At 42.7% G+C, this 25,621-nt stretch overlaps 1 protein-coding gene across 1 annotated transcript; it reads right to left on the bottom strand.

The window, feature by feature from the left end:
* Positions 1-13,187: 13,187 nt before the first annotated feature.
* On the bottom strand, positions 13,188-25,026 carry CRABP1 (cellular retinoic acid binding protein 1). The gene is made up of 4 exons (XM_035554016.1): positions 24,932-25,026; positions 24,629-24,807; positions 21,693-21,806; positions 13,188-13,394 (listed from the first exon to the last, which is right to left on the bottom strand). Exons 1-4 carry the CDS (start codon positions 24,999-25,001, stop codon positions 13,344-13,346), a joined length of 414 nt encoding a protein of 137 aa, XP_035409909.1. The 5' UTR covers positions 25,002-25,026; the 3' UTR covers positions 13,188-13,343.
* Positions 25,027-25,621: the final 595 nt, after the last annotated feature.

Genomic DNA, 25,621 nt, shown 5'->3' with positions numbered 1-25,621 from the left:
CCTATCTGTTGTGTCCCATCCTTCAATCTTCTCAGTCCCCTCTCTAGAACTGCTAGCTCAAAATATGTTCTTTCTATTCCTTTGCAGAGAATTTGCATCCCAAGGATTCTTCAAAAGCAGAGGAAGTGGGACAACTGGACACTTTCCTGCCCTGCCACATATCAGATGCATAGATGTGAAGTGATAAGGGGACTAGTATTCTGTTCTGTTTCAGAAGAGTTTAGACTAATTTCTCTCAGATCTTTTCTTCATTTCTTAGGCCTTAGGAGAAATCTCCATGCCATCAAAAAGCTCTTACCATCAGTGGGCACCTTTCATATCATCAGATTGAAGCTCACAGCATCATCTAAAACAGGAAGAGTAATTTAGAACCAATTTTCTTGCAATACTGTTGAGTGCCCAAATTACTGGGATGTTTTCTGTAAGTGATTGCTTTTACAGTTAAAACCCTGTGCAAAAGCTACTGAATTTTCCTGGCTAAAGTTCCATAACTGACAGGAAAGGTTTGGCGCCCATTTGATGTTCCTTGGCAAAAATAATTGTATTTCTGAAAATGTTGTGACTATTTTCCACCTAATACAGTTCGCTGAGATATCTCATTTGGGAGAGGGCACTAGAGATGCTCCTCATACTACCTGCAAGAGCAGGCAGGGAGGCCATAGTGTACTTCCATTATTCAGCACCTACTGTTTGTGTTTTCATGATCTCAGCAATGATTTGCCACCTCAGACTTTTGTACATATCACTTTCAGATTCTAAATAACTCTTTACCTTTCTAGCTGTTGTATATTTCAGCCTCCTAGTGCATTAATAGGCTCCATTATGCTATTATCTTTGTTGCTCTCAGAATCTAAGGCTGAGGTGAATTCTAGGCATAGCTTGTTTCCATTATTCTCTTTATTGGCATTTTCAAGCAACCATTTGTCTTCAATATCTGCAGCTGCATCCTGAAGGATTTTGAAAAGGTACATACAATATTTTCCTCTCATGGGAGCTTGTTTTTTATGCAGGGCTTTCCCCCCTCCTCCTGCCTATTTGGAAAAAAAAAAAAGTTTCCACTCCACTGCTGACTTGACAACATAACAAGCATCTCACAGATGGGCTGACTCTCAAAGAGGCAAGAATCTTAAAACCCAGCAGATCCTAGTCTAAACCCCACCGTTTCCCGGCTGCATTATGAATCAGCGTACCCTGATGTAGTTTCTTTCCCACTGCAGTTTTCAGCATACTCCATCTTTTTCATTTCCTCTGTAGCTCTACTTACAGCTGGCAAACTAATCACTGTCTGAGCAATGCACCTCTAAATATTTGTTTATGCTGAATGAGTCTAGCTGGATTTTCTGTTTCACATCATCTGCTGGTCATGTTAATCTGTATCAAGGTTTGGTTCATGGTACTGAGCTCAAAGCACAAATCTATTATTCAGGGTAAGGAAGTAAAACTGTAGGAAAAACACAGTACGAGCTAGCTGTAAAAATGAGCATTCAGCATACTTTTAGCAAGAGCAGAAGCAGAGATTATTTGCAATAGCACAGGTAAAACAATTACGAGGTCATTGTGTGGACTTGATTAAACATGCAATTCAGTTTCTTCCCACTACAGAGTCTACGTGGGTACAGACCTCTGTTCCCACACAATATTTATCCTTGCAAACATCTAGCTGAGACTCAGGCTGCTGTTGTACACAGGTAATTTCAGCCTCACTCCCATTGCCTTCAGTCAGTCCCTCCAACAGCCTTCGTTGCTGTGACCTAGATTGTGAGCAAGTGCTTTCTGATGGTGTTTCAGAGGAAACTAATCTCGCACTCAAACTGAATTATGAACAGATTCATCTGTGCCTGAAAAAGTTTATTTCTGCCTCCATCCTTGAGCAGCAAATCCCTAACGACCTGTTCTTACACACAAACTCACCTGCAAAGGCACAGACTGCAGAGAAGAAGCCTTACAGGACTTTTCTTTCTCCAAAAGCAAAACTGCTGCTGGCTATAGGCACCAGAGGTTTATACATATTTTTCAGAGGTTTTCAGAATTTTAACATTCAAAATAGCTAAGGTAAAATAAAAGCCTTAATTAGCAACTGCAAGAGCATGACAGAAGACTAATAATGACACCTCAGCAATCACCACAGACCCCAGTTATACTGTGCTAACCAAATTCCCCGTCCAATTGTGTGGAGTAACATACAGTCAATAATACCCCATGTGGACAGCAAGATATCAGTATTAGCATTGGAGTGAGATGTCCTCACTGCCTCTTGAGCTCTGGGATCAATAATGAGAGGTGGGGAAAGAAAAATGCGAGTAGGAAGGCCAGCTGCTCAAAGGATCCTTTTAAGTTGGCATACGTACAGGTGGCTTGCTGCATGAAAACAGCGACATTGGAACGGCCCTTGGAGAGTGGTGTGTCAGTATTAGCACCGCTAAATCTGCACGTTACGTAGATCATATATGAAACAACTTTAGCGTTCCTCATTAATTTCTCCAAACAATGCTGCCCATTGCCTTCCTGTTAAAGGTGCTTGTGCATCTGCTGTTGCAAACCACAAACCTGTCCTTAGTGTTTTCCTCCAGACATTGCTATCGTCCTGTTCGTGCATTATTAAAGCCTTGCTTTTACAAGGGGACAGTCTGATTTAAGCCTCGCTGGCCACTATCACATTCATGCAAGCACTCACTTCGTAAGAGGGACTAGTCCAGAGAAAGTGCTGGATATATGGACTAGAAACACGTGCCACCCTTCTCCCAGGTATGGAAGGGTTTGAACTTGCAACCCTCTGATGTTTCCTGTCATTGACTAGGAGCATCCTTCACGCCACAGAAATGAGGAACACAACTCTCCTTCCAGTGCTCTCCCAGGACACCTCTGGGTCTAGTCCTGCACACATACACCTGTTTACTCAAGTGGAGTGCCCACTGAAGCTAAGACACAGATGCAAAGAGGAATGAAATCTGCTGCAGTAATTCCTGGCACTGAGGGCCAGGGCTGATGGGCTTCCTTCCAGGGACATCTGGTCATTAACCCTCACAGTATAAGGGCTTTTAGGCCCTTTCATTCTGGACAATGGGCTGTATGGTAAGAAATGCTAACTTCATGCAGCAGAGGCTTTATCACACCTTTTGGGACTTTAAAAGCTGGTCACTATTGATTGAGGCAAGGGTGGTGAAGCGAGGTCACAGCTGCCTTCATCTTTCATATGGGGTCCATGGAGACCATGCAAAGTAGCACGCAGAGCTCCCTATTGATTCAGGTGGCTTGGCAATTAACAAGCCCTGTATTCATCTTTCAGTCATGTATCCTTCACCAGACGAAGCCTAGTGGGCTCAGCCAGCTATCGTGGCTGAGCAAAGCAAGCTGGAGGCGCTCGGCTGTGACACCAGATTAACGCTGAGCATGGCTTCATTTCACACAAGTGGAGGTTGTCCTGAGACCCAGCCCGCAGACTGCACAGATGGGGCAACGCTGCCATGCCTCTTCTGCCAGGCCCAGGTTGTGCCAAAAACCCAGCGAAGTGAAAATGGTGTGGCGCTGGAGGAAGGCCTTGCTGTGCAGAGCGCTGAGAGGGGGGGCCCTGAAATGAGGCTGTGTGAATGGCTTCTTTTCTGTGCTGCCCTAATCCTACTTCTGTCCCGCCAGCTCAACACTAAAATACGAGCTGGAAACCCACACGTAGATCGTCTGAACCCCATAGGGACAAGGAGTGTGCCCTCGGGCACCTATACAGAGGCTGAAGTTTGGGAGATCCTCAAACTGCCTTTGTAGAGCACCTAGCACAGCACAGTCTGGGGCAACAGAAGGGCTTAGTCCTCCTGTGCCCTCTGACGACGCCCGTGGTGAGTAACAATGGCAAAGGCACAGTCACAGCCCATAGTCAGCTCTGGGGCATAAAGCACCCGGTAATTTCCCAGCAGGGAAATGGGTGTGTCTCACCATACACCACTTTGTTGCCCAAATAAAATAAAATGCCATTGCATTTTCATAGCCACAGTTTTATAAAAGAGTAGTCAAAAGCACACAGTTTATCATGCACACAGATGATCAGGCAGCTAAATGATGCGTTCAAAGTACAAAGATTTCCAGAAACAATAGTGAACTTTACCACATGTTATGGAGAACACAGCATCTCTCATGCAGGCTTCATGCAGGCTGAATGCCTTCTGGCTATTCTTGCAACACTAAGAATGCAAAGACAGTAGTTATTATACTAATGTAAGACAAATGCTACCCTTGAAGTCACGTATACAAAGGGCACTATTGCTATTTTTATAGTCAGAAATGCAGTTGGTACTTTACAGACGAACCTTAAAAGAAATTCCCTATGCCCATGCCAGTAGTTTTCCTCCAGTCTTGCCCCACAATCTCCTAGTGCAGAAGTGTGCACACACAGCCCACACGTGCTGAGCAGCTTCCGAGCACATAACGCCGTTTGCTTTCAAGTGAGCAGCCGTCCAGCATGCTGATGGCAGGACTGAGGCCTTAACTAGGGGGAGGGAACGGGCTGGGCAAGGCACCCAGAACTCTAAGGAGACTCCTGCATCTATTTCCAAAGGATAAACATGTGTCCCACACAAACACCTTCCATTTTAGCAACTCATGGCTGCAGTCCCTGACCACCCACCTTCCTGTCATTTCCTGCATTCCTGTGCCTTACCCGTGGACATAGCGGGAAAGGCACCACAAGCAGGGGCAGAGGAGGAACAAGAGCTGCTTCCTCGCCCAAAGGCAACTTGTTTTGGTCTACTGATTTGCATTGGCTCCACGCACAGCGTTCCCTACCCTGCTGCTCCACGGTGCCTCACAGTGTGACATACATCTTCTCACATTGTATTTCTGCGGATATCCCTCTAAAGCCAGCTAACTCCTTCCATCTTCTGCAGAGACTCAGTGGACTCTGGTGGGAACATAAGCCACATCTACAGAGTGAAAAGTTTATTTTAAAAAGCACCTTTACTATATGTGTGGGTAACTATGGTCATAAACTGCTTGCCAGGCCATAATGCACTTTTGTAGGAACCTGCTGCACGGATCTCAGTGCCTCACAGTGACTGCACGCCTCCCGGACTGGGTAAACAAGAGGGAGACTCGCACCATTCCCAGCCAGCAGACACCAGGATGTTTGTACGTTCGCATCATTTATTTGGGGCTGATCTCATCTATTTATGACCCATTTATGTGCACTGTTCTCTTTACCAGATGCACATTAGCAGGCTGCCATTGGATTCTTCTGCTCCATCCGCCGCAATGAGTGGCTGCCCCCAACTGTCTCCATGGGCCATTGCCCACTGCTGCCTCCAGCCACCCAGCTGTGACTGCTCCCCTCTGAGAGGAGCTCTGTCACTCTGCCACTGTTGAATCAGCTCCAAAAATTTATTTAAATCCTGTCTGCTTATGGAGACTTTTACGTTTAACCCAGTATCATCTTCTTCAAGGTATAAGCTTATTCTTCTCACCCAGCAATTTTCTTACCTATTTGCTCTGTGTTATTCTATGATAAAACCTGGCTAAGGGGCACCCTAATTATTGCAGCATCCAAATGATAGGCTTCAGGCAAAATGATAATTACTTATTCGAAGTAAATTAACATATTCTGAATACATTCAAGCTTAATTTAACAGACCATTATACTTACTACACGCATTTAGCACATGCAAATGTTTAAACTTGGTAGAGAGCAAAATACTCTTTCACAAGGTATTGGGGTCAAAACTAAATGCAACCACAATTTGCCTTAACATGAGCAAACGCCAAACAATTTAGGGACCTAAACAGCAATTTGTTCAACTGCATCAAGTTTTAAAAGCATACAAAGAAGCTCTTCCCAGGCTTTTAATTACAACAGAGAATTCAAACTCTTCCTTAAATTCTGTTCCTCAGCCAAAATCAAGAAGAAAAAAAACGATGGAGAAAGTTATAAACTCCCTCTCTCCTCCTCCCTACCCTGGAACAGATTCAGGGCTTTATTCTGAGGTCCTTCTACGCCTCCAAGTACTACACTTTAGATTTTTATCACTTTTATCTACTGACATAATACACAGAATGCTCTCTGGGGTGAGAGGGAAAAGAGCTGTCTGAGTTTTGTACAGGAAATCTTGTGTGCCACAGCATCGATCGACTTGCTCAGATCACAAAGCTCTGGGAGCAACAACGTAATGATCCGTATCGCGGCGCTGCCTACGGGAGCGTATCGCGTTCCCTTCTGTCACTGCAGCTGTGTCAGCTGTACATCTCCCGCCGTATTTTAGCCTGTCTTTTGAAACAACTTTTGAACAAATTTGGTCACTTTTTAACAAACTGGAAGGAAGGCAAAAAAGTACTGCATTCAGCTTTAGCTGTGACTGCCAGAGCTGTGTGAAAACCAGGTCCTCTGGCATGACGGCTGTTTCACAGCCACGCACGCACACACTACACCTTTCTCACCTACTTTTTCCCTTTCTTGAAAATGTAATTTTGTGTTCCTCCTGCTTCTGACTCTGGCTACGGGGTGAGGGGAAACATTGCACTATGTTCCCCACCCCACGTCCCAAAGTATCGTCCTAGGTATTTTTTCCAGCAGGATGAACTGAGGGCAGTAAAGCAGTGAATTAATTCATCCTGCTGTTACTTAAACACTAGCAAAGAAGAAAGCTCTATCCCCAGAATGGCCTTTTCACAGCATTCTGACCGTTCTTATAGCTGCCCTATGGCTTCGTGACCCATTTTGAAGATTCTGCTGCTGCAACAAAGCCAAGGACAGTAACACTGCTGTATAAACTGTGCTAATGGCCGCATTACAGGTCTTTAGTGTTCTTCATGCTCATCACAAAGTATTGATATGAAGATCATTAAGGGAATTAGGAAATAAATCACACTTGAGAGAACACAATGCCAGCCATGTCCAGATGATTCCAATTTCCTTCACTAAAATACTTTTGATTAAAACGCATTACTGGTGACGTGTCTAAAAAGGAACTTGGACTTCAGGGTCTGTAATAACTGCAATATGTTCACAGTCTCCAGCCTTGCCACAGACTGCATAAGCTCAGTGTTAAAAACTGCTGCAAAAAGAGTTATTAGGTGCTTGTTTCAGACACAGACTTCTCACTGCAGTCATTGCTGATGTCCTGGCACACCCTGTGCAGGATCGTCTGCAAATTAAAATCATTATTTAGATGTTCCAGACACACTGTGCACCATAGTCACACAGTGTCAATTTTACATAAATTTCCACATATGGAACATTTTAAAAATCTCCCAGCTGCAGCAAGAGAAATTGAAAGGAATAGTTTCAGCAATCAGTAACCTCCTAATAGCACCAGAATCTCAGCATTTACATGGGCAATGAACTAGTGCTCAAAAGGTCTCCCTGACTCACACTGATAACACTGCTTTCTATCAAGATTGCTTTAAATTACTCATCTTTCTCCAGAGATGCTAAGATAAACTCTTACCCCATAGGTGTATGTTCTGGGTTTGTGTCACAGGGCAGAACAGAAGCCAAACGCAAAAGGATACCAAAGCTTTTATTTTACTCACATTAGGTAAAAGCTGTAAGTCATTGGTCATCAAAACTACTGTAGATTTCAGAGAAGCTGTTTGTCTCAGCCCAGCCTGAGATGCCCAAAATTCTCAATGCTTTTAAAAAGGTGGTTTCAATGGAAGACCCCTTCGACTTTTTGAAGGGTCCTGCATTTTTCTGTGTAGGTGGGACACAAAGGTGAGGAAATTGAGAGAATGGGACACAAGCACACAGATTTCCAAGGCCTGGTTTAGAGGCAGACTAGCTGTATGTCTCTCAGCCTGCTGAAGTGATATGCAGGCTCATCAGGGTCTCAGGGAAGGGCCTTAGGCAGTGGACACACAGGGAGAGAGAATCTTTGCTCTTACCCACTACAGCTATTCCTACCTGCAGTTTCCATGGGATCACTCAATTTCCAGATGCACCTTTACCTCCCAGCAGTGGCAGCTACTTAGACATGAAAGCTTTAGCCCTTTGAAAACTTTGTGAATTCATCAGACCTATGATGAAATCTTGTGAAGATTAACACTGAGATATGTATCTACAGAGCTTTTAAGAAATTTGTAATTCAGTCAGTCACTGGGACTCTCACCTCCTTTCCCCCTGGGCAAGCGAACTGTCTCTCCCAGTGAACAGCTGGTTTGTGCAGGAGGTCGCAGTATCTAGTACAAGACTGAAGCATTGCCTGCCACTGAAACCATCTCAAGCCTTGCCATCTTCCTCTCCAGTCACATTGTGTGATCATACAGCAAATTCTAACAGCAAATTGTACTGAAGCTCATAAAACCAAGGGGCTGCCAGATTCCTCTTTGTTTTGAGAACATGGTGAAACAACTGAGTGCCTGCCACAGATTATGTTGGTGGAGCATCCCCGGCAGGCCTCAGATGGAAGCAGGATGACAGACAGAGGACGAGTTTTCAGTTCCAGAACTTTCAGAACTCGGATTTATCAGAGTGCAGCAAGAGTCAGGGAAGAGTGAACTAAAATTTCAAGAATCCTGGTGGGGCTTTTTTGCCTCTGATCCAAACTGGCTTCATGATCTGGGAGGTAACATGGGGAATGTTGAAATGAAGGGACTAGCAGAAAGGACTATGACGTCTGTTCCCACCTATGCCTTCACTATTAAAACCAGCATTTTTTCACCACTCTCCTCAGCCAGCCAGCCATCTGTAGTATCAAAGAGAAAACTCTAGGTTGTTCCACTTCTGACAGGACAACATCCAGACAGCCCATATTTTAACAGGACTCGGAGACTCTGGATTCTGCAGCCCTGTGGCATTTGGAGCTTCCTGCCAGCGGGAACAGATCCCTTTGCACTACGAGTGCAAAAACTGATCCCTTCAGCTAACGCAGCACTAGCTCTTCAGGGCATGCAGCATGCAGGGGGACAGCTCTGTTCTCATACAATAGCAGCTGCTGGGACAGATATGTACAAACTGAACAATTCAAAGCAGTATCACATTTCTGGCTAAGACTTTTTTCCCTATGCTGGGTTTCCCACAGTGGATTATTTTGAATCCAACTTCACTGCCTGATCTGTTTACTGGTTAGGATGTTTATTTTTCATGGAAAAAAGAAAAACAATACATGTTTTATGAGAGCGGCATGAGAACAAAGTATGGAAAACCAAAGGAAAATCCTAAAATGAACTCTTCTTGCCTAGGGAAGAGAACATGGCTGCTCTATCCTAGTATTCCACTCATGTGGAGAAGCTTTGTTTTTGTGAAACGTTACACATGCTCCAAGTTGCTGCAGATAGCTGTATAGCCCCTTCTTTGTCTTACTGTGGCAGGCAGTTATCATCAGTCGTGCAGTGCACAGCACGGCCCCAAGCCTGCAGACACATTGGCTGGAAGTCAGTTGCCTGATCACAGCCATCTACGTTGTAATGCTCTCACGTTTTGTCCCCAGTCTGCTTCTGCCTCTCCAAAAAAAGGCACAGATTTCATGCACAGCCTGTGTTATACGCTAGCCTGGTGCAGATCTTGTGGATACACAGGATATCTAAAACAGCTACAGGCACCTATGTTTAGGCAATGGAATACTCCCTTGGCCCCTTAAACCAGCAGGACTGCTCAGGCAACTGAAGTCAAGGCATTTCTATTTTAGTGTCTTCCTGAGAGGAAGTCTTCCCACCTTCTTAGTTATCTGTAACCAGCCGTCTTTGTGTGGAGAAATACTCTTAACCATAAATAACAGCACGGAATAAAATTACAGAGGAGAGCTCCCGAACACACTCACTTGTACAGTTCACAGCAACAAAGCCCTAAGGGCATTTGGCCATCACGGTTGGCCACCAGCAGACCTCGGAAGTCGAGCTCCTTGGGCAGAGAGACATGCAAGACACCAGACATGCAGCGAGTGGTTTCTATACAGAGACTGAGCAGCCACCAGCTGGACGGAGGTGAGCTGTTTGTCACCACGATATGCTTGTAACCACCGGGTGCTTCCAGGCCAAGTGCCAATGCACTATCTAGAACACAGCAGCACAAGGGGAAGGAAGTTTCTTCATCTCTGGAGGAGCACAGCTTGCTTGCTGATACACACAACTGTGAGCAGGCCCTACTGCTTGCTCCATCATATGCTTGATTAAAAGCCTAGAGATGCAGAGAGTCTGTTTGATCTGGATGTGGAAAACAGTATCCATAAATGCCATGGGCCCTTTTCAGGTATCCAAGTGATATCAAGTAGTCAACAAACCCTCTGTGTAACCCTTAGGTGCTCCATTGTCCTGACATCTTTGTCTATTGAAGTCCCTCACTCCCATGTGCACAGAATGGCCACCTGAAGCTTTGAGGATCTTACTCTGCTAAGCAACTGTTTAACACTCAGACACTGTGACAGCAACCTTTTGTGGATGGTGGCTACAGTCACTCCACTCTGCTTCCATCACCTCATCTGGAGAGAAGTGAATTCTTTTTTTTTTTTCCCAATAAGTGTATAAAACTGTCTATGTTGGCCACCCTGGCATTGCTCAACTCCCATGTTTCCCAAGGGGCCTAATCTCAGCAAAGGAAGAAAGGGCAGGAGATGGCTGCAAGGCTTTTGGCCAGCAAAATCATTCCAAATCCTTGTGTGCCTAGATTTGAAGAGCTTCAAAATCCAGGAGGACTCACAAAATGCAATTTGGCCTTTGCAGAGTTTCAAGAATGAGCCATAAAACTAACTCTGGACCAATTCTAGTCTCTGTTCATACAAATTTACCCATGCTCCAGTAACTCTAATGTAACTCCATGAAAGGTAATCAAGTGGTGAAGGTTCCACACTGAAATTACTAAAGAAATGAACTTCTTTCTTGCCAGACTGTAAACAAAGCTTGGGGGAACAGTTTAAATCCTGGAAGAGGAAAGTTCCCAGTTACGCTGAGCAGCTCATATCTCAAGAGTCTGTTTTTAATCATAACCTCTACAACCCAGTTTCACAGCTCGTGCTTTACTGCATGGACAGCAGTTGCCAACTGGATGGAAACCTAAGTTGGTATTTTCCAACTGATTGTAAAGCTTTCTGAAGGCTATTTGCTGGAGCGGCATGACAGCTTAGCATGATCCTTCCTAGAAATGAGACATAGACATCACTGCTTCCATTAAGTGCACTCACGTGCTCTAGACAGTGTGAGTGAGGTTCATACCAATACTTTGCTGAGTCCTCACAGACTGTACACAAGGGCTACTTTAGATACAGGCAGAAAAGGTAGTTGCCAATTTTCTGGTAAGGGAAAAGGGTCCTGAACCTACCAGCCTTGACTCTGGTACTTGCCCCCTCTTGCTTGTACCAGCTTTCACATCCACCATCCACCTTCTCACCCACCCCAGAGTCAGGAGTTGGAAGCAAAGCACCCACCCTACAGTGTTGGCAGGCTCCTGCTGATGCAGAGATACGGCATGAGCCAGCATGCTCTACAACACAGTGCTCTTTTCTTCTCAGCCTTGATGTGGCAATACACAGTTTTGTCCACATCACCGAGAAGCTTTGAGCTAGTTCTGCCTGGCACTTTTTGTGGAGTCCCTTTGGTGTAGCTGATTGCACAAGCAGGTCCAGATACTCCTTAAACGGAATTTATGCGGGGAAAAATTACAATTTGTATCTTAAAAGAAGATAAAAAATAAAGATATATCGCGGTTTTTCCCTCCTTATGGTTTTATTCTCATCAGTGGGCAGCATGACATAAATCCAAACCAAAGTGAACTCATTTCAGTTGATGCTTCAGTGCAAGCTGACACGCTGTATAATTGGTACCAACTGAACCAAGATTGTGAAAATGGGGCTTGGCTTAAGGTTAGAGTGTGGAAGGAAAAGATCCCTCTCTTCAACTGCAATATGTGAATTTGAATAATCTTGAACTTGAATCATTTTGAATGCTGACCCTTGATGAAGGTGTGACCTGTCAGGGAGCAGAGGAGACAGGAATCATCCTGTTTCTCTCCTGTTACGCTGCTGTAGCTCACTGCGTGATATATAGAACAGGTGGCTATTTTCTCCACAGCAGTTTAAGAATCACGTCAAGGGGATTCTTTTGCTTAGCTACGAAGAGACAAAGTCATTTTTTTTTGCCACAGATGTCCCAAGACAATCAAGATTTGGACGTATTTTACTGTTATGAATATTGAGTACAGCCCAGTGAACAGGACATACACTCTGCTACCTCTGAACCTCTTCAAAATCTGCTATGATTGGGTAATGCAAAGCTGATAAATGATTTTGCAAAGCTAAAAATTGGTCAGATAAGCTTGGAGACTGCACAGAACAAAGTAGTGCTCCTAGCATGTATCTCTAGGTATTTCACACACTGAAGAACAGGAAAGTTCTTGGTTCATCATAGGAATGTCTGTTCAGATTGAATCTAACATTTGATAGTGCTGTGGCTGGAACTTTGCGCCAGAATAAGTACGTTAAATTTGGTGTTTCTTTCATTACTGAGCTATGGCCCTGCTTTGCGAATTTACTCAGTTGTTCAACAAATGAAATACTGAAATGACAAAATTGAGAGCTGTAATATTGAGAATGGGAGAGAAGCCATCAGAAGTTGAAAAGGTAGGAGAAAAGCAGCTTTCCCCAGCATTATCTTTTTGTGACCAAAATAAGTAAAGTCTACCAGATTCTGCTGGCTCTCTAACCAGGTCTGAGATGCTTGGGTGTGATGACAATAAGTATTAGTCATGATCACAATGTTATTTGTCCTGTAGATACAGCTGGGTTTTGTATTTGGTTAATGAGTGTTTCCACCCAGAAAGTGAACCAATGACAATTCAAAAAGAAAAATGGTTGCTCTACTCGGTCATTCTTCACAGATGCAGCTGGAAAGAGGGCAATGAGCTCTCCTTGTCTGGTTCCGCTGAATCACAGCCCCAGCAATCACAGGAATTGTTCCTCAATGACTCTCCAAAGGAGACAGGTCAGAAAAAAGAAGAGGCAGAGATCCCAGTTCGAGAAAGCAGCTTGCAGCTCTGCGAAAGGCCTTGCAAAAGTCTAGCCAACAGCAGTGAAACTCCACACTGACTTCAACAGAGGTTAAAGTGTTTCAATCCTAATCAAAGCACTTCTGGGTTTTCTATTAAAAACACCCCAAAACAGCTCTGAGTTATGCCCAATAAGTTTAATAATAGATGAAACCATAGCAAATGACAACTACAGAATACAAAACAGACACAAAAAAATGATGGCATAAAAATGAGAAAGAGTAGTGTCTGTGATGAAAAATAAAGTGAAATACACTTAACAGGATATGGATTCATATATAACACACACGGTCACATACAACACCGCATTAGTAACAGCACACATGGATACTCATTACACTGGGGCTTTTCACAGTTCTCCACTTCATCCCAGATGACAAGTAAATGGATTTTTTTACTCTCTTACATAAATTCTCGTGCACACAACATCATCAGCACCAAAGGTCTGGAAAAGAAATAGAAATCAATCAGAGGAGATAGAATCAGCAAACGCTTAACACCATTTTCAATGTTACTTTTACTATAGTAGCTAGTCCTACAGCAGAAATGCAATTTCCTATGCCTTTTGACAGATGAGAGCAAAGAAAGGAGTCATTTTGGAAGAGGAATGCACTGTAGGTGACCTTCTTTCCCAGGCACCATGAATTTTGTCAGAATGATAAATGACCCAGAAATTCCCTTTTTCTATAGTTCCATGGCATGCATTTATAAATAAACATGAGAAAAGAAAGACAATTTGGAATGTAGTGCTGTTATATTTAGACACATTTGCAACACTTTGAACTGGAAATGGTGGGGGTGGAATTCAGATCAGATGGCATGTTCAAAACGTCTTCTCTAGTATTTGCAGGTATAAATCAGAGTAGTTCAAATGAAGTCAGTGGAGCAATGTTGAAGAGTTGGTGAGTGTGTATGTATAATCTGTGAACATAACACTGCAAGATGTTGACACACCGTAGTAGGATATTGAAACCTTCACTCCCAAGCTGTAATGTGGACAGGGTCAATCACAGCCCTCTTTCAGGATATGTTGACCTTAACCAGTGAATTAGTTAACTACAGAAAGAGTCTGAAATGAGGTCACATAATGGAAAAAATGTAGTGGAGATCAAACTCATTTCACGTGAGGAAAAAACTATGATATCTCGTAAATATTTGATCACTACACATCTGAGAGTCACTGACTTAATACAATGTCCCATTACCATCCCATTTCTCATGCCAGATTCAGTACCTTAGAATGCTTTGATTTTCCAGGTACCTAGAGTTGGTCTTATATCACGTTATACTGACTGAAATAGGGTTTCATATGTATCTGAAACCTGAGTTGTTTTTGGTGTTGTTGGTTCATTTTTGTTTGCTTGCTTGCTTGCTTTCAAATCACCTTCTAGTCCTGCAAGTAAAAGGCAATTCAATGACAGCAATATTGCAGTACAGATTATCAGGGCCTTTAGGCATGAGAGAGGTTGTGGCAGCTGCCTGAGAAAGCTACCTAAACCCAAAGTGTTTGTATGTGATTTCAAGTCTGGCAGGCTAAAATTGAAGTAAACAATTAAACATAAAGGAAATATGTGTGCAAGAATGAGGAAATACTGACTACATGCACAGTAGATGTCCAGCTACACTGACAGGGACAGTTTCAAGCTCACTACTAACAAGCTGTGAGGTGGGGTGCTTGGCTCTAATAACTGCCAAGGTCTCACTGAAAATATAATTAAGACCTACCCCGGTGTGTTATGAAAATTCATCTGGACTTTATTTGTTTTAACGCTTCCTACACTTGCTTTGGCCAACACCACTTCGAAAGGATTTGCCTTTAAAACTGCCTCTGGCATGTATTTTGTTCACGTTAGTGAAGAAAAAGGCCTGTTAAAATTTTGGATGGTAAGATTTTTAACTTAAACATGAAAATGTCTGAAAAGGAATATTCAAGGATGCGGCTAGTTTCCTACTGCCTGCAGCACCAGCTGCAAACACCCCCACTATGGCTTCCTTCAGCATTTCCAAAATTATACACAAATGTGAAATTGCTTCAGCAGGAGCTCTGCCAGAGAAAGGAAGTCAGAATCAAGACCATGCAGGGCTTGAGGTTGTCTGTATAGACTAGAAGGTCACTGACAGTGATAGTCTTTCTGTGGTACATTCAGATTCTGCTAAGCACACTGAAGTTTTGGTCCCTGCTGCTCTTATTTCTATGCTGAAGCACATAAAGAAATGGCTGTGATTGTTGTTGTTATGTACATGGTTTAAATGTGGACTTAGGTAAAAGGTGTTTCCCTACCTTACTGTAACTTACTAGTAGTGTTGATAAAACTCCACTACATGTTGCTAAACCAAGCAAAGAGGAACACGTTCAAACGTGCTGCATTCCTTGTGGTTAATCGCAGAAGCATCTACTGTACAGCTGGGCCCAAGCTCAGGGGAAGATCCAAATCAAAAGGCTGTTACTCTTATATCCTTCACACTTAAATCCTTGTATTCAGGGGTAGGATGGAGCAGTTTAATATCTAAGGTTCTAATTCTAGACTGGCAAAAAGTGCTAGTACCTGTCAGAACAAGCAGACTTTAGGGGTTCCCATGACTCAGAGGAGTAGAACTTTTTAATAGAGAGAACAATCCTGGCTACTTGGTGGTGAAGTTGCAACTCAAAAGAGTGCAACACTACCAAGCTGAATTCAAATCTAACAAGAAGATGCAGGATTTTCAAACACCACACTCCCACCAGCTTGCAAAGTACCCACTCATTTACAAATTGCTACAAGATCAGGCTTCTATCTAAATCTAAAATAGGGTTTTTAATGTGCAATGACTGCAAATTACAGAAGAGTTTTCTTCACTTAGCTTGACATAATCTGTGGCTAAAAGAGTCCAGATGCACACAGCTAAAAAAGCCCTGCACAAGGGGATAATCCAACAAACTGCTCTCTCTCAGTTCCCTCAAGATCTGATGATGACATCATTAGAGATAAAATGAGAATTATGGGGCAGTAGTATATAATTGTATGAGTAAATTGCTTTTTAAGGCCTCCTTTATAAACGTTTGCTGAGGAGCCTTTGTGATAAGTGAAACAGTATAATCAGGAAAACTGTCACTGAAACTGTCACTGGCTAAGATCAATTCTGCCACCGTATGCAAAAATCCTGTTATCTGCTCATGACTGACCAACCTGCAGAGCCAACTCTCAAAAGGAAGACAGAAGACATCAGCAAATAAATGGAAAAGAGAAGATACTACTTAAATGAGTAGTATCTTTCCATCCTCAGAAAAGGCTTTGCATGGATCCACGTGCAGACTTCCATGTGTACACGTGCATATTATAAAGCAGAGACACTACTTTACACCCCCCCACACTGACTTCCATATGAGGTGGCCCTCCTTTTGTTAATTGATTGAATTTAAGATCACTTAAATACACTGATCTAATGGGTAGCATCCCTGCCCATGGCAGGGGGGTGGGAACTACACCATCTTTAAGGTCCCTTCCAATCCAAACCATTCTATGATTCTATGATCACTTCAAGAACTACAGAAAAGTTAAATGCTTAGGTAGTTTATCATTGTTCTGTACAAGGTTTAGGCACATCACAAATCTCAACATTTAGCTGCAAAATATCTTTCCCAATCCTCATTGACTTTTCTCACCTGCTATGTTTAATTTTAGAAGCCAGCAATATCATTTAAAAAATGTTCACTCACTCATCTAAGTTTCACAGTTCACCAGTTTTAATCAACTATGTCATGATTTTTCTGGGAAGGGAAAGGAGGATATAAACCATGCCTGAACCTCCCCGCCCCCTTAATGTTCTGAGCTTTGACCCTTGCTATAATTGATTCTGAGAACCCCTGTGTGATACATCAACTGTGCAAAATGTGGTCTGAGGCTGTTTTTAAAGCCCCCCTTCAGTAACCATCCACTTTAAAATATTTGTTTTATAGATTAAACTTCTACAGAGGCATGAGCAGCTATGAAAGCAGCAAGGCAGATAAACTCAGATATATAGATGTTTCTCATTTGAACAGCAAACATTTGGAAGCAGTATCCTTTAACTTTGTAAGAGCAGACCTTTTGTTCTTCTGACTTACCCAAGTGATTGATAGCTCATTAATGTCCTTGACAAAAACACACAGCAAGAGCAAAAACACTACAGACTATAAAAGCAAAGTTAAGGGATGAAAAAGCATGTTACAACAGCCTAAATACTAGGTCTTAATTTTCAGACAAGTAAATGAAAAACATACTTTTGTATTAGATTCCAATTTTGATTGCCCAAACTCTAATCCAAGTGGCTTCTGAGTGGAGTTGTAAACAAGGATATGCTGACTCAAGAATACAGTCAAGACAAGCAGATGTGGACTTAGATGGGGATCTATCCTTTCCACCCTCCTTTGCTTACATATTCCATGTAATCTTTTTTATCTAGATTATTCAGTACTTTTGAAAATCAGAAATGCTGAAATCTCAGCAAGTGCATCAGACAAGATTATAATTAACGGCACTGATTAAAGTAGTTGCAATGTTCTAGCACATTTGCATCACCTTTTTTATAAAGCAGAGCTCGATCCTGAATCCCTCACTTAGCTGAAAGGTCTCTTTTCTAATGGGACTTCAGACATTCATCTGCCATACTGTGATCCAAATATTATTTATGCTACTAGAAAGAGGAATGTCACTCTCCATGCTGCAAGGAACTAAGAAGAACTAAAGGCAAACTTAACTAGCACCTGAAGGTAAAGAAAACCTTCACTAACTAAATAGTTTGTTCCCAGCATCTGTGTACCAGAGGAACAGAGGTGCCATGAAAGACCATCATATTGCTCCAAGGGTGTATCTTTGAAGAACACGAGGAACTTCTTCTGCCAGGATGCAAAAAAGATTGATAATTATGTAGTAATAAGGTTTCCATTTCAGCTCTGTGGTAGTCATGACAATTCAACACTGATTTATTTTTTCTTTAATATGGATTAATAAATGCATTTTATTTAACATGCTGTGTTGGAAAGAAAAATATATCCTTCCACTAGGGAAATGTCATAATTTAATGGACCCCCTAAGCAATGTGGCACATTAGATCAAAAATTATGTGGCAAACCTCCAAGGTTTATACAGCCACTATTAGCAGAGTAAAACTCATTCCACACCCCCTGCCTGTTGCCCCAAGCCTATTTCCCATTAATGCCTCAGTCTAACACAGTTTAGATTCCTTCTTGCAACTTTTTGCACATGGTATATGAGTTTTATTGATTTCCTCTGCAAATGCATGTAATAGCTAGGAAGGAGACAGGACTTCTTGAAAGATTTATTTGGCTGGAGAAGCAGGAGCAGAGAGTGTGAGAAGTATCAGCCTTACAGAGTTCCTGAACTGCTACATCACAGGCTCTGCTCCATAAATGACATTTTCCCAGCTGCAGACATCTAGAAGTTCATAGGAATGTGGTTTCCTTCTGCTTATTTAGGGAGCTTTGCCAGAATAGAAATGTGGAAAGTTTACTAAAGTATCTCAGGAAAAGTGAAGGACCAGAAAGTATTTCTTAGGTAAGTAAGAAGGTTTGAAAAGTGTGAAGATGGGAACCATTAAACGTCTGAACTGATATGGGCAGCAAAACTGCATGAGAATGAATTTCAGGTCCTAAAGAACCCTCAGCAAGCTAGGATGATGGAAGGAGAAAAGGGGGGAAGACAAAGACAAGATCTCTTCTCAGCGTGATCTTAGTTTGGAAGAACTAAGACATAAACGAGGGGTTGCAGACTCAGACATAAGGCAGATTTCCAAGCAAGACATAAAATAATAAAATAAAAATCCAAGCTGAACCTTTCTCCACTGGAGTGATGAAAAATCCAAAGACGCAAGAGATCAAAAGGGATTCCCCAGTCTTCCCACTAAGAGCTCCTATTCCTACTTTGCTCCCTGTCATGGTCGAGGGATGCACCTCAGTCAAACCCTTTGGGTAGTTTAGCTTTTAAAGCCCAAAGAACAGACTGGAGGGAATATTCTGGGGTTCTACAATTAGAAGCTACAGACAATAAATGTAGCATCCCTTACTCCTTTCTGTCTTCCACCAAAAAGAAGGTCTCCCAAAATGATTAATTTTGTCCATCTTAAGTTCTCCAAATGGACCCTCACACTTACCACCATTACTCTCAGGAAAACCTCATTACTGAGCTCCAGGGTGACAGAAGATTTTGAACATGTTGACCCATGCATTTAAAAGATTTGGACATTCAATCTCACCAAATGTCTCATCAAGGGGCTTGAAAATTTGTCTTGAGGACCTAGCAATGCCCTAATATTTAATAAAATAAAATAGGCTATTATGCTTCAGAAAAGAAGAATGGAATCATAGAATCATATTAAATAGTGAAAAACTGGAGGAATGATCTCAATCAGTTGGAAACATACACTGTGTTTTCGTAATGGCCACAGTAAAATCCTATTTAGCAACCAATGAACATGTTCCTAACTTGCAGAAAAGGGGAAGGGGATTGGTCCAGGGAATCAGAAACCAGGAAAATCACTTGGGATCATGATCAGCTAAGCAAGAGTTTCCAGAAAAAAAAAAAAAAAAAAGATTAACAAAGTATTTGCATATAAATCAGAAGAATTTCAGCTAAGAGTGGGGAGATGAAGTCACTACTGCATCAGGTGCTAGTGTGGTTGCTGGCAAAACAGCATGTGCAGTTCTACTTTTCACAGTTTAGAAAGTGAATTGATAAATTGGAGGGGCTTACAGAAGCACTGGAGGAATGATTCAAAGAAAGTTTTTTTTACATTGAAGGGATCAAGGTCTTCTAGTGGTTTTGCCTAACAAAAATAAGTTTTTTCTAGGAGGTGGCTTCATTGGTGATATTAAGAAAATTATTTGCAATAACGAACATTAGGAATATTATTTAGCTTCTTATGAACACAATATGTAACAGCAGGAAGTTGAATCTAGACATGTACAGATTAGAAGTAATGTGTATATTTTAGTGGCAAGGCAATTAACCAGTAAAACAACTTATCAGAAGTTATGTTTGTGTTCCTATAACTTGAAATATTTTAATAAGAAGGAGGTTTTTCTGATGTATATCCTAATTTGAAAAACAATTCATTCAGAAAAGCTCAACAGGCTCTATTATGCAAGAAAAAAGGCTGGAGGCTTTATAATCTTTGAATTTCTCTTGTTTCTTAACCAATGTCATTCCCCTTCGCCATCTGGGTAAGTTAATTTTGCTGATTGCAGGAGGCAGTAGTATTATAACTGGCTTTCCTGCTTTGCTTGGGAACAGTTCACTTAGTTTAACAGCTACCTCACTAGTTTGTTGTTTAAGTAATAAACTACAAAAATGTATTGTTAGAAGGCTGGAAAAATTATAGCAGAGAATACATTTTGTTCATTCCACTACATATAAAGATGAAGCAGAGATCAAAGTACTTTGCCTCCTAAACATTTTGGATAATATAAAGAATTTCAGTGGTTGAGTGGGAAAAAAAAAAGATCCAGAATTACAGTATTAATTCAAAGGAAACCAGTCTGATTTCATTAACAGCATACACCTCCTCATAAGGGGTGGGTGAACAGTTCCAAGATGTCTGGAATAACATTAACACCTTAAAAGCTTTTTATTTATACTTGGTTAGGTTTGGGTCTTGTTTTTGTTTTAGATGCAATCTTTAAAACAGAGCTCCAACTGCTTTAGAGAAACATTTGTGAGGTTGTTTGTTTTTTAAAGTGCAGGGGTTTAGTTAGTTGGATAGTTCGAAATAAAAACTCCCTGCTTTGATGTCTTACTTGTCACTCCAGCAGCTTGTCTTCCGTGTCCAAACTGATGAGGCACAGGAGTTCAACCTGCTGATTTACCCAGAATTAACTTGTAAGAACATATGCAATAAAATGATTCTGAACTCTAGCTGAACTGTGCTACTTGAAACCCAGAAAAACTGTTGTCTATATCCAGTTCTGGATACTGTTTCATTGAAGTCAATTGACAACTGAGGAAATATTCAGTAAAGAAAACTCAACTCTAACAGAAATAAGTGCAATATAAATAGAGAAACTGCATATGATTTACGGCACAAATGGAGAGGCAGTTGCAGAGGTGCTGCTCAGAATGCTCAAAGTAACCCTACTGCCACATGGAAAGTCACACAGGAGTGGGGGGATGTTGGCTGACAGCAAACACGTAAATGGGTGGATTTCTGAAAAGCTCATGAGGGCAATTCTGAACTGGATTCAGAGATGATCAAGGAACTGGGGAAGGTGGCAAAGAAAGGGAGTAACTGTGTGTTCTTCATAAACAAAATGAGATTAGAGCATACTAACAACATGCCACATCGCTCCTATACACCATGTGACTGTGTTTAAGAAGCAACACATTAAACACATGCCTTCTGGAGAAGGTTCTCCAGAAATGAGGTCAAACGCTTTGATCTCACTTTCACCAGAGAAAATCTGCAATAAATCAAGCAAATTCTTTGGCGTTATTGTGGAGCAGAAGTGGCCCACTTGTGATTATTTTACCAGTAAAAGTATGTTGAAAGCTATAACAATAAAATGCAAGTGAGAACCTGCATATATTTTCATTCATTCTTAAAAAAAAAAATCAAAAAGAAAGGAAAGATTGATGTGTGAACTATACTACAGAGAATTTTGAAAATAGCAGTTTTCCAGACAGATTCGGGTAAGGAAAAATACTACATCATGCTACACAGCAATGAAAGCTGTTAATATGGTGCATGCATTGGGTGGGTTCAAGGTTCTTACCAAAATCAGCTCATCATTAGCTAATTCTCGAGTCCAGTATGTTTTAGGACCATCTCCCTCAATAAGAGTTTGTTTGCAATAGATCTTGTTTTCATTCTCCCAAGTGGCCAAACTCTGCGGGCAAGAAAACCATTAGGAATAACATTAATTATATTCTCTAGCAGCATGAGGCAGAGAGACAGCAATGAGCAGTAGTGAGAATAATCGCTGCAGTAAAGGAGCAACACATAGATAAAGGCAAAGGGAAAAAGGCATCAGTGGAAAGTGGTGAAATCAAAATTAAGGTGTAAGTGGGCTTCCTGGAAATAAGTATATATTAATAGCAAAGTAATTGTAGATGTGTCTTTTCAATGTAGATCAGCATTTGTTTCTAAATTAAAAAGCCATTCTCATAAAATGCCTAATGTTGAAAAATATTTTAAAAATGTGATGTAGTGTTCACATTCCCAAACATCTTTGTACATGTTTGATGTGACATGTTATTTATCACTACAGCGTCCCCTTAGTGTAAAAGCATCAAGAATCGTATGTATCATTTTATGGTCATAAATAATGCAGTATCTGCCTCTTATAACCTTTCATGCTATATGGCACTCTGCCAAGTTAACAGTATGTTAAGCACATATTGTGCTAACAAACCAGAATAAATCACAACTAAATTAAAGAAACTTTGTTAGGATTCTATTGTTTGCAATATTTCTTTTTTAAGGCTGTGGGTCTGGAGATTGAAATACCCTCGGGCATTTTTCAAAGCATCTGAATAATGACTGTGAAACTACTGAAAAATAATTCAAGAAAACATAGGATTTTGTTTAGCTTTCACAAATAGGCAAGCCCTGACTTTCTGTTGCTTTTCATTCTAGCATTGAACTATTATTCTATGGTGCAATGGAACAGCTGTGCAGAAGGATGCCCTATAATGAATGTGCAAGTAATTGCTTTACAACTAGCACATGGGAGACATTCATTAGTCTGTGATTATATACAAATACTGTGTGTGCACATATGTATGCATAAATCCAAGTTAACACTTCCCAGACTTTGCAACAGGGAAATAAATAAATATATAAAAACCCTTTCCTTTGGTTTAGAATTAGCTGTTCACTTTATAAATATTATTTTCAAAACAGTACTTTTTTTAGGCCGACAAGCCGTCTCAAGTGGCAGTTATAGAAGCTATGCCTTTCAGTGCAACTGTGTAGGACTCTTCTTTGTCTGTCTGAACAATGGATCAAGTTAGTTGGCAGAACAAAACCCTCCACTCCATAAAGTGTATCACAATCTATCACCAGCCCGCAATTTTGCCAGGTATTGCAAATTATATTCTGAAGTATTATTTTATTATCTGTCAGTTTCTGCACTGTGGCCACATCTTGATAATATATACACAACAGTACAACTCATTCCTGAGACTGGACTGTAAATAATTTCACAACACATGGAAAAAATTTACTACTTCAGAAAACACATTTCTTTCAGATTTTTCCAACTTTCAAAGCTTACAGCCGTAATTATTGTTTTTCCATCTGCAGCAATAAATCCCTCTGTAGAAAGCGGGTCACATTTATTGTGTGCGCATTATGCACTAAGACACTAGAATACTACTTTTGCTGAACAAGATAAACTACCAAAGCCAGCAACATTTCCTGAACAAACTGTTAAGTATACGATAACTCATCCTAGAGATGAAGTGGATGTTCTAAATCTTCACCATCTCCCAAGATCTGTCTCCCTTTTTCGTAAGTTTAAATTCATACCAATTGCACTGAAGATAGCAAGTTTATGCTGAATTTTTAATTGTTCAAATGGTCTCAGAAGCTGGCCCAAGAATCAACAGAGATTATAGCTTGGCAAGAAGATTATTTCAACATCACAAGATATTTTAAAATCCATACTCTTTACCTGGGACTACATTCTGGTACTCTTTACAAATTCTTCTCTCTCAGGCAATCTTATAAATGTCAGTGAGAGTAAAGCAATTGGGCAAAGGATTACAAACGCATGTCTTTGTTAACTTTTTTCAAAGACAGCTATGATTAGAGCCCAGTTCTCCAGTACCCCCGATCCCATGTATCTACACCAGCAAGAAGCCGGTATCAGATGCTGCTGACTGACAGCACCACTATTATATCCCCTCCACAGCCACAAAAGTGGTTACAAAGGGCAGAGGAGCAGGGGCTCACACGCTCAGAATCAAACCCAAAACACTCCAGTGAACGCCCTCTGATGCACTTCTGCACAAGGAGATGGTGTAATTATGGCTGGTATAACTCTGGCTGAAAGTCTGTCTTACACTGTTAAAGATTTATCTGATCAGCAAACTGAAGACATGCACTCGAAAGGGAATGAGAGATGATTCCAGCCCAAAACTACCGATAGTCTGTGGTCCTGCTTGTGAAGATGCCCGATTGATTGAAGGACAAAGGTTATGTCAGGCTTGTGCACTAAATCCTGACTCTTGAGGTCTCTCTCACTCCACCGTTCCCTGTGTTCCCACCAGGGAGGGAGATCGGGGAGATCCTTCACTGCAGCTGAGGTGTCCAAGGGAGAGGGAGACAAAGAGAACTGTACAAAACCCTGCCAGCCAAGGAACTGGCATGGTGATCCTTGAGCTGTGCCTTCAGGACCTGCAATGCTCTGTTGCCTTCAGATTTCAGTTTTACCCTGTCCTGCATGAGGGAGAATGTTGGAAGAGGGAAAAAGGGTGCTGTGACCACCACGAACCCCCCCAGAGTGTTTTCTAGTATGAAGCGGGTGGAAGGCAGCGATGGCACTGTTTGGAAATGCTGGCACCAGGTGTGTTTGTCCTATCTAAGAAGAGATTGGTAATGCAGCTGGATGGACACAGCATCCCTCATGGCTAGGGCAGCAATTGTGTGTCTGTAAGCATGCACACACACACCCCACGTGCACACACACACGCGCTATCCTCCTACCCTGCACTTTCGGCCATCCACCGTCTCCTCCTCGAAGCTCTCTCCAATTTTGAAGTTGATCTCAGTGGTGCGGACAGTGGTGGAAGTTTTAATGTAGAACTGGTCCCCGTCCTGGCGGATCTCCACGTGGGGTTTGGAAGCGGCAGCCACCGCCACCTTCCTGAGCATGGCATTGACACCTGGGCGGAGAGGAGATGAAGCAGAGCCTGAAGCCGCCGGCTCGCCCAGCACCGGGCACCGGAGCGCGGCTGCCCCTTGCACCCTTCCCCCGGGGACGCGGCCCCTTCCCATCCCCCGGCTCACCCAGCGCCTTGAGGAGCTCGTCGAAATTCTCGCTGCTCCTCATCTTCCAAGTGCCGGCGAAGTTGGGCATGGCTGGGCGGGCGCTGAGGACGGCGGCGGGGACGCGACGCTGCTGCTCGGGCTGCGGCTCGGGCACCTTGTGAGCGGGGCGGGCCGCGGCGGCGGCAGCACAACGGGGCACACCCCCCCGGCCCCCGGCCCGGCCCCCGGCAGGGGCAGCCCCCCCGGCCCGGCCCAGCCCCGCAGACCCCAGCCAGCGCCACCCCCTGCCCTGCCCGGGGGCTCCCCGGGAAGGGGGGGAAGATCGTCCCGCGGCTGGGGGGGCTGGAAGGGGGCAGCTGGGGTGGGGCTGCCCGGCTGGAAGGCACCCGCCGGCTCGTTACCGAGACGCCTGGGGAAGCCCCCTGAGGTGTTCCCCGCTTGCTGCAATCACCAGCGGTGTGCTAGAGGGGGGAGCGCCTCGCTGCGCCTCGCCCGGTTGTCACCACCACCTCCAGTGTCTGGCTTCGAGTATCCCGGTGTCAGGTCCGGGAGGCTGGACTGAAGCTGCAGCTGATTTACCCACACGGTTAATCGTAGGGGAGCGGGATTTGGCGGTTAAGGCAGACGGAGTTTTTCTGCCGCTGTTGTGCATAAGGAAATACTCCAGACGCTCAGAGGTCTGTGATTTCCCACTCAGACCAGAGCCAG

Source organism: Cygnus atratus, chromosome 11 (assembly GCF_013377495.2).
Source record: "Cygnus atratus isolate AKBS03 ecotype Queensland, Australia chromosome 11, CAtr_DNAZoo_HiC_assembly, whole genome shotgun sequence".
NCBI lineage: Eukaryota > Metazoa > Chordata > Aves > Anseriformes > Anatidae > Cygnus > Cygnus atratus.
This window is presented reverse-complemented; position numbering and strand designations above follow the sequence as displayed.

Coding starts and splice junctions, on each gene's coding strand:
- CRABP1 (XM_035554016.1), bottom strand. CDS start 25,001: ATGCCCAACTTCGCCGGCACTTGGAAGATGAGGAGCAGCGAGAATTTC. Junction 21,807..24,628: donor TGGATGGCCGAAAGTGCAGG/GTAGGAGGATAG, acceptor TCTTGCCCGCAG/AGTTTGGCCACTTGGGAGAA. Junction 13,395..21,692: donor CTAATGATGAGCTGATTTTG/GTAAGAACCTTG, acceptor TTTCTTTTCCAG/ACCTTTGGTGCTGATGATGT.